The 17,899-nt window shown below is 37.4% G+C and overlaps 1 protein-coding gene across 3 annotated transcripts in view; it reads left to right on the top strand.

Moving 5' to 3' along the window:
• NAALADL2 (N-acetylated alpha-linked acidic dipeptidase like 2) overlaps positions 1–17,899 on the top strand; it is a 395,312-nt gene that overhangs the window by 251,858 nt on the left and 125,555 nt on the right. For all 3 annotated transcript variants that reach the window (XM_063167294.1, XM_063167293.1, XM_063167295.1), the window contains one exon: positions 17,575–17,725. In XM_063167294.1, the coding sequence (XP_063023364.1) occupies positions 17,575–17,725 (151 nt within the window). The remainder of the gene's footprint in view (positions 1–17,574; positions 17,726–17,899) is intronic.

The raw sequence follows: 17,899 nt of genomic DNA, 5'->3' as shown, positions 1-17,899 counted from the left end.
TGGTGAATCAAACACTGAATTCTTCCTGATTTGAATAATCCTGTTCTCTTTAGTAACCCTAAACACTTATATTTCTCTTGGGGAAGTGATTCTAAATATTCATATACTCAATTGGCTGTTTAATTGCACATTTGCTGCATTTATTGAATGTATCCTTTGAAAAATTAGCCCAGCTCCCATAATGGATTGCTCTTTCCTGAGGGGAAAGTGTTATAGGAGATCTCCTCCTTTTAGTGCAATAAAATTGAGTGAGACACTAAGTGGCTTCCATTCAAACATGGACAATGGCTGACTCATAAAGAATTCATTGTGGGGTCTTCTGAAGCCCTTGTCTGATTTTAGAGGTGTGAAACTCAAGCATAATTTTCTTTTCTATCAAGCCCTTAAAAAGTGAGTAGTAAATGCACTCATCCAATTTACTGTGTGAGCGCTATGTCCTGATAAATGGTGCAAAGTCAAGTGAAATGGATTTGCTGTGAGGCAACTGTTCAGAAGCAGAGCTGAGCAAAGACATCCATTGCCTGTACCCTGGATCCACACATGTTCAGCTACCTGTGTGCAGGGCACTGGGAAACACCACTTTGTCTTTTCTTCAGACAATCCAAACCTTTTCCATTTGCTCTTCCTGCACAGCACTTGGTCACACTTCTGCTTGTGGTCTTGGCCCTTCTTTTGTAGCTTGTCTAAGGAATTATTTTTCCTACCCAAGCTGCAAATTGAGCTGCTCTTTTGCATTAGTTGAGCTTGGATTTCACAAAAGGGCCATTGACAGACAAGTTACCTGGGTCTTTTCCTAGCTCATGTTTTTTCCAGCACATTTCAACAACAGCTGAGAGAGGAGGGAAATAAAATTGAAGATGCATGAGCTTTGAGGAGGGATGGGAGGTGAATGGATAAAATCTCATCCTGCCAGGAGAGATCTACCTGACTTTGGGTTCTTTCAAGGTGTCAGCCACTGGACTGGGTGAAGCAATGACAGAAATCTTCAGAACTTCCCCCTCCAACAGCTTTGCAGAGGAGAGGCAGAGACCAGCATGGTACATCCTGCTTATGTTTGATATTTTCTGGAATAATGATCAGAGGAAAAGGTCATCTTTTTCAGGCCACAAGTGTTATATAAGTACTGCCCTCATTCTGTAGTGGGTTTGACTTGGATGGCACGTTCTGTATGGCTGGTTTCTTATTTTATTAGGGAGAAGTTATGTTTCTTCTCTGACATTTTATGCTCTTTTAAGTCTTTTCTCCTCATTTCAGAATGCTTCATAGCAATCAGTTTATTTACATACCTGTGAACTGAGAAACTGGGTTGAAAGGTATCAAAAGTCACTATTCTTGAGTAAAGTATTTATGTAAAACATGATTTAGGAGATTACAGAAGTAAACAATTCTACTCCTAGAATCAGTATTTTATTTCATAAATCAGGATGTCAAAGATTACTCAACTGAAGAATGATTTTCATGCTTTATGGCTCTTAAGGATAACCTTGATTTGATTTTTGCATTGGTTCTGTGCTTTAGAGACTCAACTCTGAGAACTTCACAAAATCAACACTTGTGATTTCTGCATGAAAATGTGAATTCTACCTTTGAAACACACCTGTATTTTGTCACATGATCAGAACTTTGACTAGAAACATGGACTTGCTGAATGCTGAGATCCAACTTTTTAATTTGCATCCATGAAATGAGGGATATATATTTATATTTCATATTCTATAATAGCCAGCCTATGGAAATTTTTTATTATTTTCCCTGGGATTACTTGGATTGCTCCTTTCAGATTGTAGCTGGATTTTGTGAAGCATAGATGGCTAAAATATGTAACTGCATGTCCTCCCTGGAGAGGGAAGAGGTGGCTTTTAGCATTAAATTTGTTAATTTTCTCTTTGACTGCATAATGCCATGGAACACCAAAGTCAAAATTTCACTCTTAGCCATTTGGGCCTCTTGATGCCTGTGCATTAATTTGAAAACAAAAACACCAAGTCCATCATTACAAATATAATTGGCACCCTCTTTGCAAGTGCAGCAATAACCACTTGGAATATTTTGTTTCGATTGCCAAAACATTAAACTAACCTTCTGTGCAGAAGGCAATTCTACCACAGTGAACATATTTTCACTTAACAGGAGAAGATTGTGCATTTCAATATGAGAACTCAGGCATTTTAATTTCCTCCTTAGGTGTCAGTGAATAATTCACAAACAACATGTGCAACAAAGTTAGACTTATGTTGTTTTCTCTTGATCTAGGCCTAACAAAATGGCAGCTTCCTTTATATGTTATCCTGCTACATTCTCATGTTTTCAAGTGAGTTTGGTTTTTGTATTTGGCTTCTGGAGTTTTTCTTGGTGCTTTTTTGTTTATTTTTAGTATTGAACATACTCTCTCGAGAGCAATTCTCCGTATTTGGAGTTGTACTCATTCAAGGTAATTTTTTTTGTTGGTTTTTAGTTTGGGTTTTTGTGTTTTAATTGGTTTTTTAAAGTGTGGATTGGGATGCTTTTTGATATATAGGTTGTTGCAAATAAAAAGATTCTTGAACTTGTTTATGGTCATAGGTGAAGAAAACAAAAATCACATGATCACAGTCACTGGAACCTTGAGGAAAAAAAAGTTGGGGACTACTTTCCTTGATTGACTTAAGGTGCAAATTTTCGTTATTTGTTTCAAATTTCACATTACTTTTACACTTCAGATTTCTCCAAAAATCACTCTCTTCATCAGATAAAACACCCTTAACCAACAAACCCAAACTCTCACAAAGCTGCCCAGAAAAGCTTGGTAATTGTGAATAGCCACAGAACATGCACAGGCTGAGATCTGTCGGGGCAGCTCAGTTATGTGGAGATGCAGGTAATATTTCAGATGGAGGACAGTGTTTGCATTTTGTGGTGCTGGAGGAGTGCCTGCACTGACAGCTGAACCTGTTATTTACCTTTTCCCACTGTCAGTTATTATGCAGGCACAAGAATTCTCAGCACACAGCCTCAGAGGTGACCTTGAGGTGACCTAGAGGGACCTCCCTTGCAATAAGATGGAAGCATATATTTCACTTCTGAGTCAATCTTGGTTTTCCCTGGAGTGGGAATTGACTATATTGCCTCTTATATCAGTATTCAGTTATATGTGATGGGTTTATGTTATAAAATGTCCACTGGGGAGCTGACCTGACAACTCATTTCAGTCAGGCCTCCACTGTAATCTCAGAGGAAAAATGATAGCATTTAATCCACTTAACCACCTGGGCATGTCCCGTTCCTGTTTCTCATATTAGAGAGTATAAGGAAAAAAGGCAAGGCCAAATCCACTAGTTGAGACCATTCTTGGATTACAGACTGAGGAAATCTTTATGAGACATTGGAGTTTAATTAGTCTGGAGCATCCGTGTAGAAATTACTGTCCCTTACCATGGTAAGGTGCTGCAATGTTCCTTGAAAAAGGGATACAAGGAAGGCATTTGGAATGCATTAGGAGAGCTGGGATCTGGCCTCCTCTTCCTCCCTAAGAACAGTGCCATTCCAAGCAGAATGTATTTTTTTCGTGGTTTGGAATACCTGAGAGAAGTCCAAGTATATTGCCTGCACGGTGCTTCACACCTGACGTTAGTGGAAACATCTTTAAAAGGTGATATTTGCTGTATTCGGCAAAGTGGGGCTGGAAATTAAATATTTATTACAAAGTATTTAATTTAAATTTCAGTCCTTTTCAGTGTAATGTTATTCTTTAAAAAGTAGCCAATTAGGAAAGGTTAAGATATTAGTATTAAAAAAATATGTGGAACTGTCATACACAGAAATCTATTTTGCTGTGGCATCTGTACATACAATAGAATATGTTTGCAAATGCCTTTTGTTTCCATATATTCTTTTTCAGAAAAACTTGAACTCTTTGGAAATGCAAAATGAATCTTACAAAAAGTGTAATATTTTTAATGAATTATTAATTTAAAGGATAATTTACTAATTTTTACTATTTGCAAGTATACCTGACTGAATGAACTTTGATGTGCACACTGTACAGATTCACTGAAAGTTGCAAGGACAAAATCTGACACTGTCACTCAATATGCTTTATTTTCTTTGAAGGTGAAGTCATTTCAAGGCATACAGAAACTTCAGGAAATAAGATTTGCTTCTGACCTGCCAACAGTGCAGAATTGTTCAATACTTGGTGATACCAGTGGTAACAGGGGAAGAGTAGATTAAATTGCCTATTTCTCCCTTTTTCTGTTCTCTAGCAAACAGAATAAAACTACAAATATGTTATTTAGTTTCAAGAAAACCGGAGTTTTCATATCCAAATTAGCTTGATTGTTAGTACAAGAGATCTTTGTTCTCAGTAAAAATATCAGCTTGATGCAGTGAGGTTTCCAGAAGAATATAGAAAAACACCACTTTATGTTAAAGCACATTAAAACTCTCTTTATTTAATATAAAAACCATACTTAAATGTGTTGCACGTACATTTTACAGAACAATTCCCCTTCAGCAAAAGTAGCCATGGGTGGTGTTTGATCAGGTAAAATCTCACATGACAATAAGGTCACGGCCACCACATGGCCCCTGCATTGTTGAGATCCTGTCGCCATGAGCTGTCGTGGTGAAGTGCACACGAGTCTCTCATCCAGACTGATCAGCCGCTCAGTCTTCTGTCAGGAAGTTCTTATTGACCAGAAAAACCTCTGCTCCTTTCTTTCACTGTGAGAACATCGTGTGAGCAATGCCCTCTGTCAGCCTGATATCCTTCCTTGGCACAGCCTGTGCTGAAGGGAAGAGGATGGGTTGCAAAGCAAAAAGGAAATAATATTTTTTCCCCTGGTATTCTTGGAAATTGCAATCATAGGTGTCTTGACTCGCTGAAGTGGAGGATATGTCTGGAGCAATTTAATTATAATCATGACTGTTCTGTGAAATGGGATATTTCAGTTCTGAGTCTGTTTATCTCTGCAATAGCTTTTGGTGATGAAGTCCTCTATGTGGATGCTTAAACATTTCTTGATATAGAATTGGACATTGGAAAGCAGGTATATAAAACTCTGCTTTACCATTTATTAGGAGGGAAGAAAAAGAAAGAAAGATATACAAAATATTCCAGCTTCAATCTAAATCTGAACAGCCCAGAGTAACTGATGTAATTCTGAAGGTACCACCTGCACGCTAAATATTTGTCTTCACCCTTTAGGGTATTAGAAAGAGATTTTTTTCTTTTCTTGATCTCAAGATTAATGGATAGTGTGATGACTTCTTAACAAATCTGTGCTCTTTAAAAAACACCCAAACAAATTTTAAGCTTTTATTCTATTCCTGAATGAAGCTAGTTGGTGTCTCATTGTCAAGGTGTGTTACATGATAATTTTTTTAACCTCTGAAGATGTTTCTAAATGATGGGGAAAAAATGTCTTTAACATTACTATAATCCTGTTCTCTAATTTAACTTGAGCAGAAAAAAAAAGCCTAACCCAACATGAAACATGGCACCTCAAAAGAATGTTTTCTAGAAAATTTCTCTTATTTTGTTGCAGAAAAGATCTTAAATGGTAAGCCTGGAATTTAACATCAATGACTGTGAGATGAAATTGATGTAAATATTTTTAAGACAGCCTTCAAAGTGTTCAGTTGTTTACCAATTATCAAAGATTATCATACTGGGAGCAAATTTGTTCAGGGTTTTACTGTCACAGCTGCCTCTTTACCCAGTATCTTCATGGAATGGAACAGATCATTCTCCTCAGAAATCTTGTGTGAGAGGACAGTTTATTAAATGCTGGCAAAAACTCAAAAAGGTAAAATTGATTTTAAAACCCTTGTCATCCTGCTCTAAGTATCTTAACTGTGTAAGCTCTTGTTGGAAAAATGAGTATTAATTAGTTTCTGTTTTAATTGTGTCTATCTCTACAATTAGCTTTCTTTGTGTACTTTGTCTATTTTAGGATTAACCTTTAGTATTTGCCATGAAAAAGAATCATAACAATTATATGTATATTAATTTCCCATCCCCTGAGAGAATTAGGTTCATACACAGTGAATCACAGAATAATTTAGGTGGGAAAAGACCTTTAAGATCCTCAAGTTCCCTCTCCAAACCCACCACTAAACCATGTCCCCAAATGCCACATCCACACATCTTTTAAATCCCTACAGGGATGGTGACTCCACAACTTGTGGGCAGCCTTTCCCAATGCTTGATAACCCTTTTGGAGAAGAATTTTTCCTAATATCTAATTGAAACTTCCCTGGTGCAATTTGAGGCACTTTCCTCTCATCTAGTCACTTATTATTTGAGAGAGGAGACCAACAAATAAAGGTCAGGAAGCCTGACTTTGAGTTTCTTACCAATTAAGGGTTTTTGACATTGAGGCTGCTTCTTTGGTGTGAAGCTGATGCAGTTAAATGCAGGCTTAGGCACGAGGATTTCAGTAACTACCAATTTTCTAAACAGAATGGATAGAGATGCATTTTCCATTAAAAAGTGATGCAAAAGTAAGCTTGCCCTGTAACCCTGAACTGGCTTCCTTTTCACCTTTTTAGTTAGAAGCAATAGAAAGTACAAAATTAGTCACCACTGTCAGTTGACAAAGAGAAGAAATTAATGGCTGAGAACAGAAATTTCTGTTTGTGGGGTTTTTTCACTCTGTCTCTTTTGCAGACTTATTGCAAGAGAAAATGCTTGTTGTAAACTTGGAAATATTCCTTTATTTTCTGTAGATTTCTGTCCTGGGCTAAACACCAGGGCCTGTGATTGTGGTCTTCGTTCTGTGTCAGCCCATTAATTGATTACTTTGACCATGCATTCATTTCTGTAGTGTAACTTGGTGTTGAGATGGAGCTTTTGTTTGGGTTTTTAGGTTGGAGGCTTTTGGTTTGGCATTTGTTTGATTTTTTGTTGGTTCTCAGTTCGTTTTTTTCTTTTCCCCCCGAGTGAAGTTGTATATTCTTTAAAGACTTTTTCTGCAAGTTCTGTCTTAGGAGTTACAGTGCTGTAACAGATGTTGATTGATCATGAGTTTTATTGTATTTCTTTTTCATTCATCTTCTAACTGCGGTATTCTGTTTGTCATTTAGAAAGTTTAGTGGAGTTCTAGGAGCTGTAAGTGGTGCTAAATCTTTTCTGTGGGCCCATCCGAGGGAACTGTGTTTTTAATGTACAAGGTTTCAAAAGATATTTTCTTTTGGTCTTTCCTTTCCTTCCCGAAAAAATTGTCAGAGAAAGACAGAAATAATGTGCTGTCAATGACCTAGTTGAGAAGTGTGACAGAGCAAGGGCTTTACTACCACATCTTTTTTAACCACCCTTGTATGACCTTGTTTTGTTATTGGGGTCTTCCTTTCCTAATCACTGCATGGAAAAAAAATCACAGTGACAGCAAGTTAGACCTATTTTTCACATTTTATATTTTTCAATTTATTTTTTAAGACAGGAGAAGGACATAATTTTGGATTGATGTTTTGGAACTAATTGTAGACTGGTGTTACTGAAGAGGAGCCGGGGGTTGTTGGTTTGGCTTTTATTTTTTTTTTTTTTTTTTCCCCCAACTGCTGGTGAATGAATGACTTTGTAGTGCTTTGTGACTGCCAAACTAATCCAGCTGCCTTCCCTGTTCTCATCAAGTGCTTCAACCTTGGACCTCCTTCATGTAGCTCCTTCTACTATTTCATTTTGGTGAAATGGGCTATTTAGTAGGTCACAGGAGGAGGCAGAGCTCTGTTTTACTGATGTGCTGAGTGGAAAGCAGTGAAAGAGAAAGGACCTAGGAAGACACAAAAGCTGCACATGTTGGCTTTTTCAGCTGTTGTATCTTTTGTGTGGATTGCCCACAGTTGTGCTGTACCAGGGTTATATATAAAGTGGTGCTTCAGTTTATTACATATTCCACTTTAAACCTTGATGTTCAGTAGGAAAGATGCATTCATGATATGGCCTGTGTAGCACAGTTCATGAATAAGTTCTTGTGGAAAAAAAAATCCAGTTTCTGAAATGTCAGATGAGGAAACAAAATCAAGACTAGCCTAATTTTTAATTTTGGAATTTCTAGGGGAGCTTAAGAGTGGAAATCACTACTGATAATTTATAAAGAACTTTTATTGCTAAGGTTTGTAATAACTTCTTTAATATTTATAGTTCTTGAAATGACTTTATGCACTGGGGCACATTCTTTACGATCATTTCTTTTATCACTCCTAGTTTGTGACTGTTGTTCTAATAAGGAAGATAAATAAGTTCATTCTGAGTATTGATTTACTTAAAGGCATGCTAACCAAGTAGTTAAACACTGCTCTTTTCCATAAATGAAGCTAAAATATTCATTAACCAATTAATAATATTCAGTTTTCCTAGTTGATATATAGATATGCCTGAGGCATACATATAGCACACTCTATATCTTTATATGTTCTACTTGGAAACATAAAATTAAATAAAATGTAAATTTAAAAATACATAATGATGTTATGCAATCTCAAAAGAGACTGTTATATTACATCTAAGGCATTATTTTAAAAGCATGAAACCTGGATGCAGCGTAATAGACCAGGAAAGAGTTGAGCAGGGAGTATGTTTTGTACTTAACAAAAATCCAAAGCAAAAGGCTAGAATTTTCCAGTTCTATTAATTGGATAAGAATTGTGAGAATAATAAAATAAATGAATAGATGTTGGTTTTGCACAGGTCCGGTGAAGGCAGCTATTGTTTTAGCAATCTAACAATTGGGGGCAGCAAATGAGCCTTAATTACAAATCTCTGACTGATTGCTGTGTGGGTTCTGAGAGACTGCTGATACCTTGGTGGATCCCATACAACAGCTGCACTCTCGGAGCTGGAAAAGTCATAATCCTACTTTTATCTTGGAGATAGAAGGATGGCTTGGGCTGTTTTCATTTCAACACTGCTAACTTCCAGTGTTGGTTCTGGAAAATACCTATTCCAGGTACCCCAAGGATAGTTGAGAAAAGACCATGGAGGAGAATCAAAGGTTATGAGTTTACCCTGCATATGAGACACAGTGAGGGGTGTTTATACAAATCAGGGATTTCCCTTGCTCTCTGCTCATCTTCTCCCTTATTCTTGCTGATATTTCGAGGGAGGTTGGAACGAGATGAGCTGTAAGATCCCTCCCAAGCCAAACCATCCTGTGATCCCATGACCGGGGTCTCTGCAGACTGGGAGCCTGCTGCTGGAGCCCAGAGTGAGAAGAGAAAGATTGCAGAGTGCTGGGAGCCCCAGAGGTTGGGAGCAGGTGCCCCAAGTGTTTTTGGTGAGCAGAGTGGCTGCAGGCACAGGGGAGCTGCAGCCATCCCCATGGGGATACTGCTTTTTGTGGGCTCTGTGCCCTGAACAAGGTGCAGAAGGGTGAGAGGAACCTGAAATTGCAGCTTTCTGGGGAAGAAGTGCCCTTTGCTGGGAATAATGTTTGAAAATCCAATCTGCCGATCTTAATTTTTCTAGTGGTAGGAAAACAAATAAATAAGAAAAAAGAAAAAAAATAGTTAGGGGACATTGTCAGATTTGACTTTGGTCTGTGGCTCTGTTGGCAGCTCAGTGGATTTTGGATTAAAAGTTGGGTAGAATGCATAAAATCCAACAAAGGGTCTAATCAGTTTATTCTTGATGATTTAGCAAGATTATAATTATATCTTTGTGTAATTGTTTTTTGTATGATGGAGCTTCAGCTTTATTCTCTCTGTAATGGAGTCTAAACATAGACTGGAATAACCATAAACATAATCAGAAACAAGTTTCAGTGCGAACAGGGAAATGCTACTGGCTTTCTGGAGGTTGCTCGTCTGGACATTCATACAGCCTGTTTCTTTTTAATGTTTACTGAATGTTTAATGATACTTATTATGCATACAGAGTTCCTCTACATGCTTATTTAGGAGTGAGTAGTATTTCCTGAAGATGTAGGAATGCAATAGCAATATGAAAGGCTTTATATTATATACTCATCAAATAATGGAGCTTTTTTTTTCTGGACTGTAAGCAATTCAATTATTTTGTTTCTGAAATAAATTAAGTAAAGCTTATTGAGTCCAATCAGCCCTTGTTTCTAGGGAATTGTAGTTCAATTTCATTTTTAATTAGATTGAACATTGTGAATTTCTTAGCAGTGGTAAGCAAGATCTGGCAATAAAATATGCACTCAATTTGTATTAAAAGTTGCTAAAATCTAGTACAGGGAACTGGCAGTATATCTGGCTTATGTTTAATTGTCCAAATATCCTATTGTGAAAAATTCCATTTTTAAAAACTGCTGATGTGTAACAAATTACTTTTCTTTGATAAAACTGTATAGAAGATGAGCAGGCAGCAAACAGGCAAAAGTATGGGACAGAACATTCAGTTCTTGATAAGCTTAATAGCACATGTAGGAGCAGGATGTTAAATTTTTTTCTGTGCGAGCATTACAGAATTAAAGCAAGATGATTTTTGGCTTGGAGGAGAAGTCTCCAAAGGTTTTTCCTCAACAGCCACAGCTGTCAAGAGTGTGGATTTCCAGTCAAACCAGCACACAACCAGCTTGTGACCAGTGTTCATTGAGAAGTCTACTGTCCTTGAATAGCATTACTGGGAGAGGAATGTACTTAAAAATATAATGGATGGTAAACTGATGGGCAAAGTTGGTCTTACCCATCGCTGCCATTCAGCCCCATTGCTCAAAGGCAGATTTTTGTGATTAACATTGTAAAGTTTGTTACCCTTCCCTTCTGCTTTCTTCCCACAATCTGTAGGGCATCCAAGAAATACTAAAGGAGACTCTCTCTTCCCTAGAAATAATTTTCTAGATATTAAAAAAAGGACAAAAATTTGAAAACTGAGAATTGTGAAAGCCAATTTTAGTTCGAAAAGTGATTACAGAAAATGTCTTAAAAAAATCTTAAGATATACTTGTCAGATTCTTTCCACAAATAAATGCACTTCATGTTGTCATTTCTCTGGTAGTAACTACATCAAAGTCTTACGGTCTTGACATGACACAGAGCAACTCTTTGATTTTGTATTGTTCCTATATATGTCCCTGTATGGCAGGAAGAGTTTGATAAATTCCTTTGCAATATGTTTTCCCCCTTCTAAGACCTTTATGGCAATAGCCTGTCATTTATGAGACTGCTGTGTATGCATTTATAGCTGTTGGAAGTTTTATGCAGCTTAATCCCTTTCCCAGCCCTGTTTGTTCAATATAACAGTGATGCCATTCCTCAGGCAAGGACGGAGTTTGAGCTGGAAAGGAAGGATGTGTTTCTTTTTATGGTCCCCATTAAACTGGCTGCATCCTCCATCCCTTTTACAGCCTTAGCACAGCACCTTGAGGGTTGATCAGCAAAAGCCAAAACCTCTTCAGACAGAGTTTTGCCACCAAATTCCTTTGAACATCCCTCAATATTTGTGATGGAGAATCCTGGAACATGATTAAACATCAAGGGCAATATTAAAAATACTAGGTGAAACCAAACCTTACTTTGTTAAAAACTTGCAATTTGGAAGAGTGGTATATATATGTAGATATGTTTATTTAAGTGGGTTTTTTCCACCTTGAGTTTTGTTTGTGTTACCAAGCCCCCTCCAAATGCTCTGTATTACAGTAGATAATAGGTAGTAGAAGATAGCAGCATCTAAATATACTCACAGCATCTATACCTTACTTTTCTGCCCAGTCTGCTGCAGAAATAAAAAGATACTGTTTCAGTGGGATCCTTCAACATGTTTAAATGTGCCATTGCTCTTGCTTAATAATTTTACATAATGCCAGTTAGCCATATGAGATGAGAGATTCTTTCAGAGCATCATTATTTTAATTGGGACTTCAGCAGAAAAGAGTAATTAATAACTGTTAACCTGTCCAGTAAAGCTGTGTCTCAGATTAATGAACCATGTCTTTCACATGTTGCACTATGAATTGAAAAATGCAGCAGTTAAAAACTGATTACTGTTATTTGTCTAATTAATGCTGATCTTTGCACTGAAGTATAATGACAATGGGAGATCTTTAAAAGCATTAATATATTTGATTTTACCCTGAATAATATGTATTAGGTACAAACATGTATTTTTTCATGTATTTTTATATACTTTTTATTTACTGATTAGTTTTTCTTGATTTTTGTTTCCATGCTTCATATGTATTCTGGCTTTGAATATAAAATTCTGCATGCATTTTTGTGAGGTTTACCTGGAAGGGACAGAGAAAAGGGGATCACAATTATATACAGATATAAATAGGGTATTGTTTCTTACTTTACAAATGTGTTATGTCCATGGTTTGCTTTGTTAGCACTGATTGTAATAAACAGTGAGATTGAGAATCTGCCTTTAGGAAGAGGAAGAGTTTTGGCCTCAAGTTACATGGAGGAGGTTCTAAGTTAAAGTAACAACATGATCCCAAATTAACTTTGCTGTCAGTAGCTGACACTTAAAGGCCTTTGCTGTCTAATGAACTGTGATGTCATTAACACTTAGGCAGCCATTGTGTAAAGTACAATCTTTGCAATTTTGTGTGCAGCTTTAAAGAGATTTAAGAAGTGTAAACTACCATTTAAGTGTTAAAAAAAATCTTAAGACTCTGTAAGTGCTTGTGTAAGTGCTTGTAGCCGAAACATGTTTTATCTCTTTATTTAAGGTTCTGTTACTTTGCCAGACACAGACATATTTTTGATCTAGAAAAACCTTCAAAAACCTCTGAGAAGTTTCAGTGGGCACCCTAATATTATCTATTAGTGTGATTATCTGTGTACAGAAGTGAGGATACACTTTCTGTAGTGTGAAATCCATTCTGAAGATGAGAACTACTTTTTTAGGCACTTTTGACTTCAGACATCAAGGTGTGCTTGAAGGGCTTTTTGAAATGTAGACTTTTTGAATGTACTAGAATAGTACATGATACATACCAAGATAGAAGAGAACTCTTAAATACTGTTGTGCAGCTAATTTATATTGTTTCGTTTCCTATTATGTAAGGATTGAAAGAGTTGAAAGCAGAATTAGATAAGAAAATGCCACTGGATTTCTATTGACCCTAATAACAGTCGGGACCCTTTAGTAAAATTAAGAGATTTGGATCATTTTTTTTCCTAGCACTAAAATTTAATGTGAAAATCTCTCTACAAGTGGTGGAATGTGTTTGGAAGTTGCTGTATTTTAAATCAAATTTTCCAGGCACACTGCTGCTTGTTTTGAGTAAGAATGGAACCTTCCATGATGGCAAAGTCACTTGCTATATAGAATTATAAGCCAATGTATCTTGTACTGAACTGCTTTATCTTAAATAATGTATCAGTCAATAAAAGAACAGGTTGTGCTATGGATTAGGGAACAGGTTTTGCACAGCTCTGTTTCTTGAGGCTGGATTCTGTGGTGTCTAATCTGTGGACAAGTTTCAGTATTCCTTAACATCTGCCACTCTCTCTCTTGATTTCTTCCATGTTTTTTCCCTCTTCCATTAAGGAAGAAGCTGTTCAGTTTTTATTAATGCCATCTCAGTCATGTATTCACAGCATCTGCCTCTTGTCTGCTCAAGATCCCATTTTCATTAAACTTGCAGGGAATATACTGAGATATTTCCTCCTGTGAAATAAGTTTCCTGTGCCAACTAATCAGTGGCTCAGTCATTTCTGTGGATCAGGACACATAAATGGACAAGCTTAGAAAGTGGACTTAGGCAATATTTGCAATAATAGGGCTGGTGTTGTACCTCATAAAGCACAAACTGCACTGCTGATACTGTAAACACCATGAGGGGAGAATTGTTTGTGCAGTGGGTTCTCAGGAGGCTTGTCCATATTTTGGAACTGCTTGCAAATATGGTGAGAAGAATTGCTAATAATCCTATTTGAATATGTAATTAGCAGGTTGATATAACCCACAGCTACTTGCATCATCTTTTTTTTTTTTTCCTGTTTTCCTGGTACATTCATAAGCATTGTTAACCATCACTCTTAGGAATCATGCATTGCTACTTTCTAAATTATTTGTAGCAGAACTGTTGCTGATAATCAAAAAATTGGAGGGAAAAGATGCCATGCTTATTTAATTATCTTTAAGCATTGGGGTCTTGCTGGATCAGAGGTTCTAGAAACAGGATCTAAGCTCTTCAGATGCAGTGAGAGAATAGTGTAGGAAACCCTCTGTTCTCATGGTTGCTGTAATCCTGGTGAGACCAAAGTGTGATGTGATTTTCTGCTCTCTGCCCATGAAATAACAGCTTAAACTTGAGCCCAGATGTGGCTCCTATCCACAGAACATCAGAGTAGAGCTGCTTCAGTCATGCTTTATTTTCAGCTGGAAAGAGAAGGTTCTGCTGGAACATTCCATGCCTCAGTGTGCATGTTTGTAATTTCCTGGAGCTCTGGGGTTAGCAGGTAACCAGTCCAGTGTAGCCCCTGGAAAATATTGAGGGCTGATTACCTGATTGGTTTTGTGCTGTGTGGTGCTTACAAGGTGCAAGGATGGTTCCAGCTGAGAAGAGAGCAGGGCAAGATCTTCAGAGAGTCTGACTTTGCACTCAGGTGGAAGATAACAAATACAGCTTGAGGCCAGTACCTGCTGCACTGCTTCCCTGCTTATCACCAGTCACTGATGGGCAGCTTTTATGCATGGTGCTGGAGATCCACAGAGGCTGCAGTCTGTGCTCTTTGGTAGGTTCTGTGTTCAGATCATTAATATAACCCCTAAAATTAAGTGTTCAATCAGGTGCACACTGGCCCCAGGTGAGCTAAAACACATTAAAGCCACCTGTGAAAGGCCCCTGTTTCTTGTTGTTTCTTTTCTTTTTTCTCAGCAAATAGTCATGCTCAGCTTGCTTATTTTGGACCCAGTATCTGCCAGCAGGTTTGTGGCCAAAGTCCCACAGTAAAGCTTGTTTGAAATGTGGAGCAGAGAGCTGGGCACTGTTACCAGTGTGCCAGTGCAAAAGGGAAATGTTTCCTCTGCCACATGCCAGAGAAGGTGCAGTTAACATGGAGAAGCAGCTTTGAGTTTTCCCCTTGGAGCCAAAGTGAGTTCTACAGACTGCTGCAGTCTCTCTCTTCACTGCTTCAGCCATATCATCTTTAAAAGGCAATTTAATGGTGCCTGGTGGTGTGTGGAGTTTACAGGGCTAAACTGTCCCCAGGTACATGACAGGGCCTTTGGTAAAGCAGCAGGTGTCTCACATTAGGTTAAATTGAGTCCAGAATGTTTTATGGGGTAATTTAATATACTGAATTGGAACAGTCACATTTTTTAAGGTAACTCTTAAAAACTGAGAACTTAAGCAGCCATAAATAACTAAAGGGTTAACAGTGGGCACCAGGATTTGTTTTCAAGAGTTCTGCTGTTTCCAGTTTGTTCTGAGATGTTTATGGCTTTGGGAGAGGGACAATGCATACATCCAAAATCATAAGGAGCAGATTTTGCTGTTGGATCGTTTTGCAATCTAAAATAATCCATTCATTTGAATAGATGTGCACTGGTTTACCTGAAGGAATTAATCTACAATCTTGTGCCTTGTAAAAAAATATGCAGAACTTTCTTTAGCTTCTTTGTGCTTGGACAATTTATGTCTGGTAAAGTGTTCATGTATTTAAGATGAAAATGGAATCAACAATGCACATTTATTGTTGATATAGTTGTGCTGTCACTGTTGTAAAGTTAAAAAGCAGCAATTATAGCTGAAATCTGAAAGCTGTTTTGTAATTTCACATGTGTGACGCAACTTCTTACTAGAGATTGTAGCCATGGCAGCAGTGCTTGCTGCACTCTGTGAATAGCAGACATGTAGTTACTTTCTCCCACTAAAACTGAGGAATTTTATAGTTTTTGTTTTTTTTTTTTAAGTGCAAAGTTTTAAAAACTCTTTAAAAGAAAAAATAATCTGTATTTCCTGTTTTGTGTGCTACTAAATAAACCAGGGATTAATAAAAAGATACTGGATATGGAGGCAGGAAAAGGCAATAATTATTTTAGATCCTGCCTCTTACATCATTTAGCTATGATGAGTCGCTAGTTCTCCCATCCTACTTTTTGTGCAATCAAATCCTATCTGAATATCTGAATATGAACATGAATTGAAAACAGAACAAAACCATAATAAATGAACCTACCATTTGGGCAATCCCTTTTCCTGCATTACATTTAAGGTCTGTAATATATTTTTCCATCTGAGCTAATCACCTTCTCATTCTCCTGCTCATCTGACTAGAGTTCTCTCAAAGAATCCCTTTGATCTGTGGATTGCTTGTTTGTGTAAGATAGGTAGGATTAAGTGACTCACAGGTTCAACTTGCATCTGCTTATCTGAATTCAAGATATCTGAATGCAAGATGAGTGTCAAGGTCTTGGCAAAGCACAGTATTAGATATATTTACTTACAGAAATGGCAAATAGTACTTTGCTATTTTTAGCATATTGCAAATACTAGGCTGCTATTTTAATATTTTTTTTCTGTCTTAGCTGTTCAGTAAAACAGAACTGAGCACCAAATGAGGCTCAGACTGAATGCCATTTATTCATGTAATTTACATACTTGTAAAGCCACAAAGAACTGTGCATAAACATTCCTTAATACCAGCAGCTAGGAGATAAATTGAAAATTATATACATACACAAGAAGACAATTGAACTGAGAAACAGAGGAGTAGTAAAAAGTCCTCAGGTTCCTGTGAAATCAGAGTTGTTTGGAAACATCATATACCTGCAGTCATTCCTCAGACCATTTGGAGACATTTGGAAAGTCATCAGTAGAACAGGCCAGTGAATAGTAAGATAGTTCTTAAAAACCTGAATTACTTCTGTCTGAAAAATTAATATAGCTTTGTATCAGTGAGCTTTGTATCAATTCCAAATATGCAGAGTATTACACAGAAAGGTCATCTCATTTCATGGGGGTATTTGCCACATTACAATTTGATTTTGGCCATATCAGAATCGAATCCTCTTTATTTTTCAGTTCTCTATGAAAGAAACACCTGAGGTTTTCCAGAAAAGCTGCTGCAGGTTATGGTACTTGGATGCTTTTGTCCTTGACTTTCGGGAAGTTTGCTTGATATTCCGGCCCAGATCTGTGGATATTTGGAAACTAATTGCTAGTTCCAGCTCAAACTTTGTTGTTCTAATGAGACAAAATAAAAGCTATTTGTCTGACAGGAGGCAGATCCAAACATTTGAATAAGATAGACTGGAGTTTTAAATTTAATTTTATTTTTTTAATGTTCTGTAAACTTCTGTTTTCTCTCTTAACTGTAGAGTAAATGTGTCCAGAAATCCTGATGCCAGTGTAGGCAAACATTCAGTGTGTGCTGTGTCCTTGAAGAGGTAAACTAAGCAAGAACATCTTACAGATAATAACATGGATAATAGGGAAGGTCAACTCAAGATGTTTTAGTGACATTATTTTCAAAACTGAGGCATTTTCAGGGTGGTGTTTATATCATAGGCAAACCCATTAAGGTGCTAGAAGCAGTGCAGCTTGGTACAGAGCAATCTGTGGTGAGAATGTGGTGCATGGGAAAGCCTCCATCTCAGCAGTAATTAAAAAAAAAATTAAATTATGTGTTTTAACACTGTTGTTGTTAATGGTCACCTGTGTGTCTTTGTTCCCTCAGCTTTCTCTGCTGGAGGATGCAGGGTTTGGTGGTGTTCTCATTTACACTGATCCTTGTGACTTGCCAAAGACTGCAGACCTTGCTGACAAAGCCTTCATGGTCTCCTTGAACAGCGGGGGGGATCCATCCACACCTGGTTATGCCAGCATTGGTGAGTACTGGTCAGGGCATTTTAATTCTGTGCAGATTGTAAAAATGGGAGTTAAAGCACTAAACCAAATCTTGCTGGCAAGAGAGGCTCTGAGTAAGGAAACACCGTGTAATACAGCAGGGCTCAAAGGATGGAATCCAGTCTCAAAAGTGCTTTAAATTCTTGGCACAAAGT

This window comes from Melospiza melodia, chromosome 12 (genome assembly GCF_035770615.1).
Source record: "Melospiza melodia melodia isolate bMelMel2 chromosome 12, bMelMel2.pri, whole genome shotgun sequence".
Classification (NCBI taxonomy): Eukaryota; Metazoa; Chordata; class Aves; order Passeriformes; family Passerellidae; genus Melospiza; species Melospiza melodia.
The sequence above is the reverse complement of the archived record's forward strand: the minus strand, read 5'-3'. Positions and strand labels throughout refer to the sequence as shown.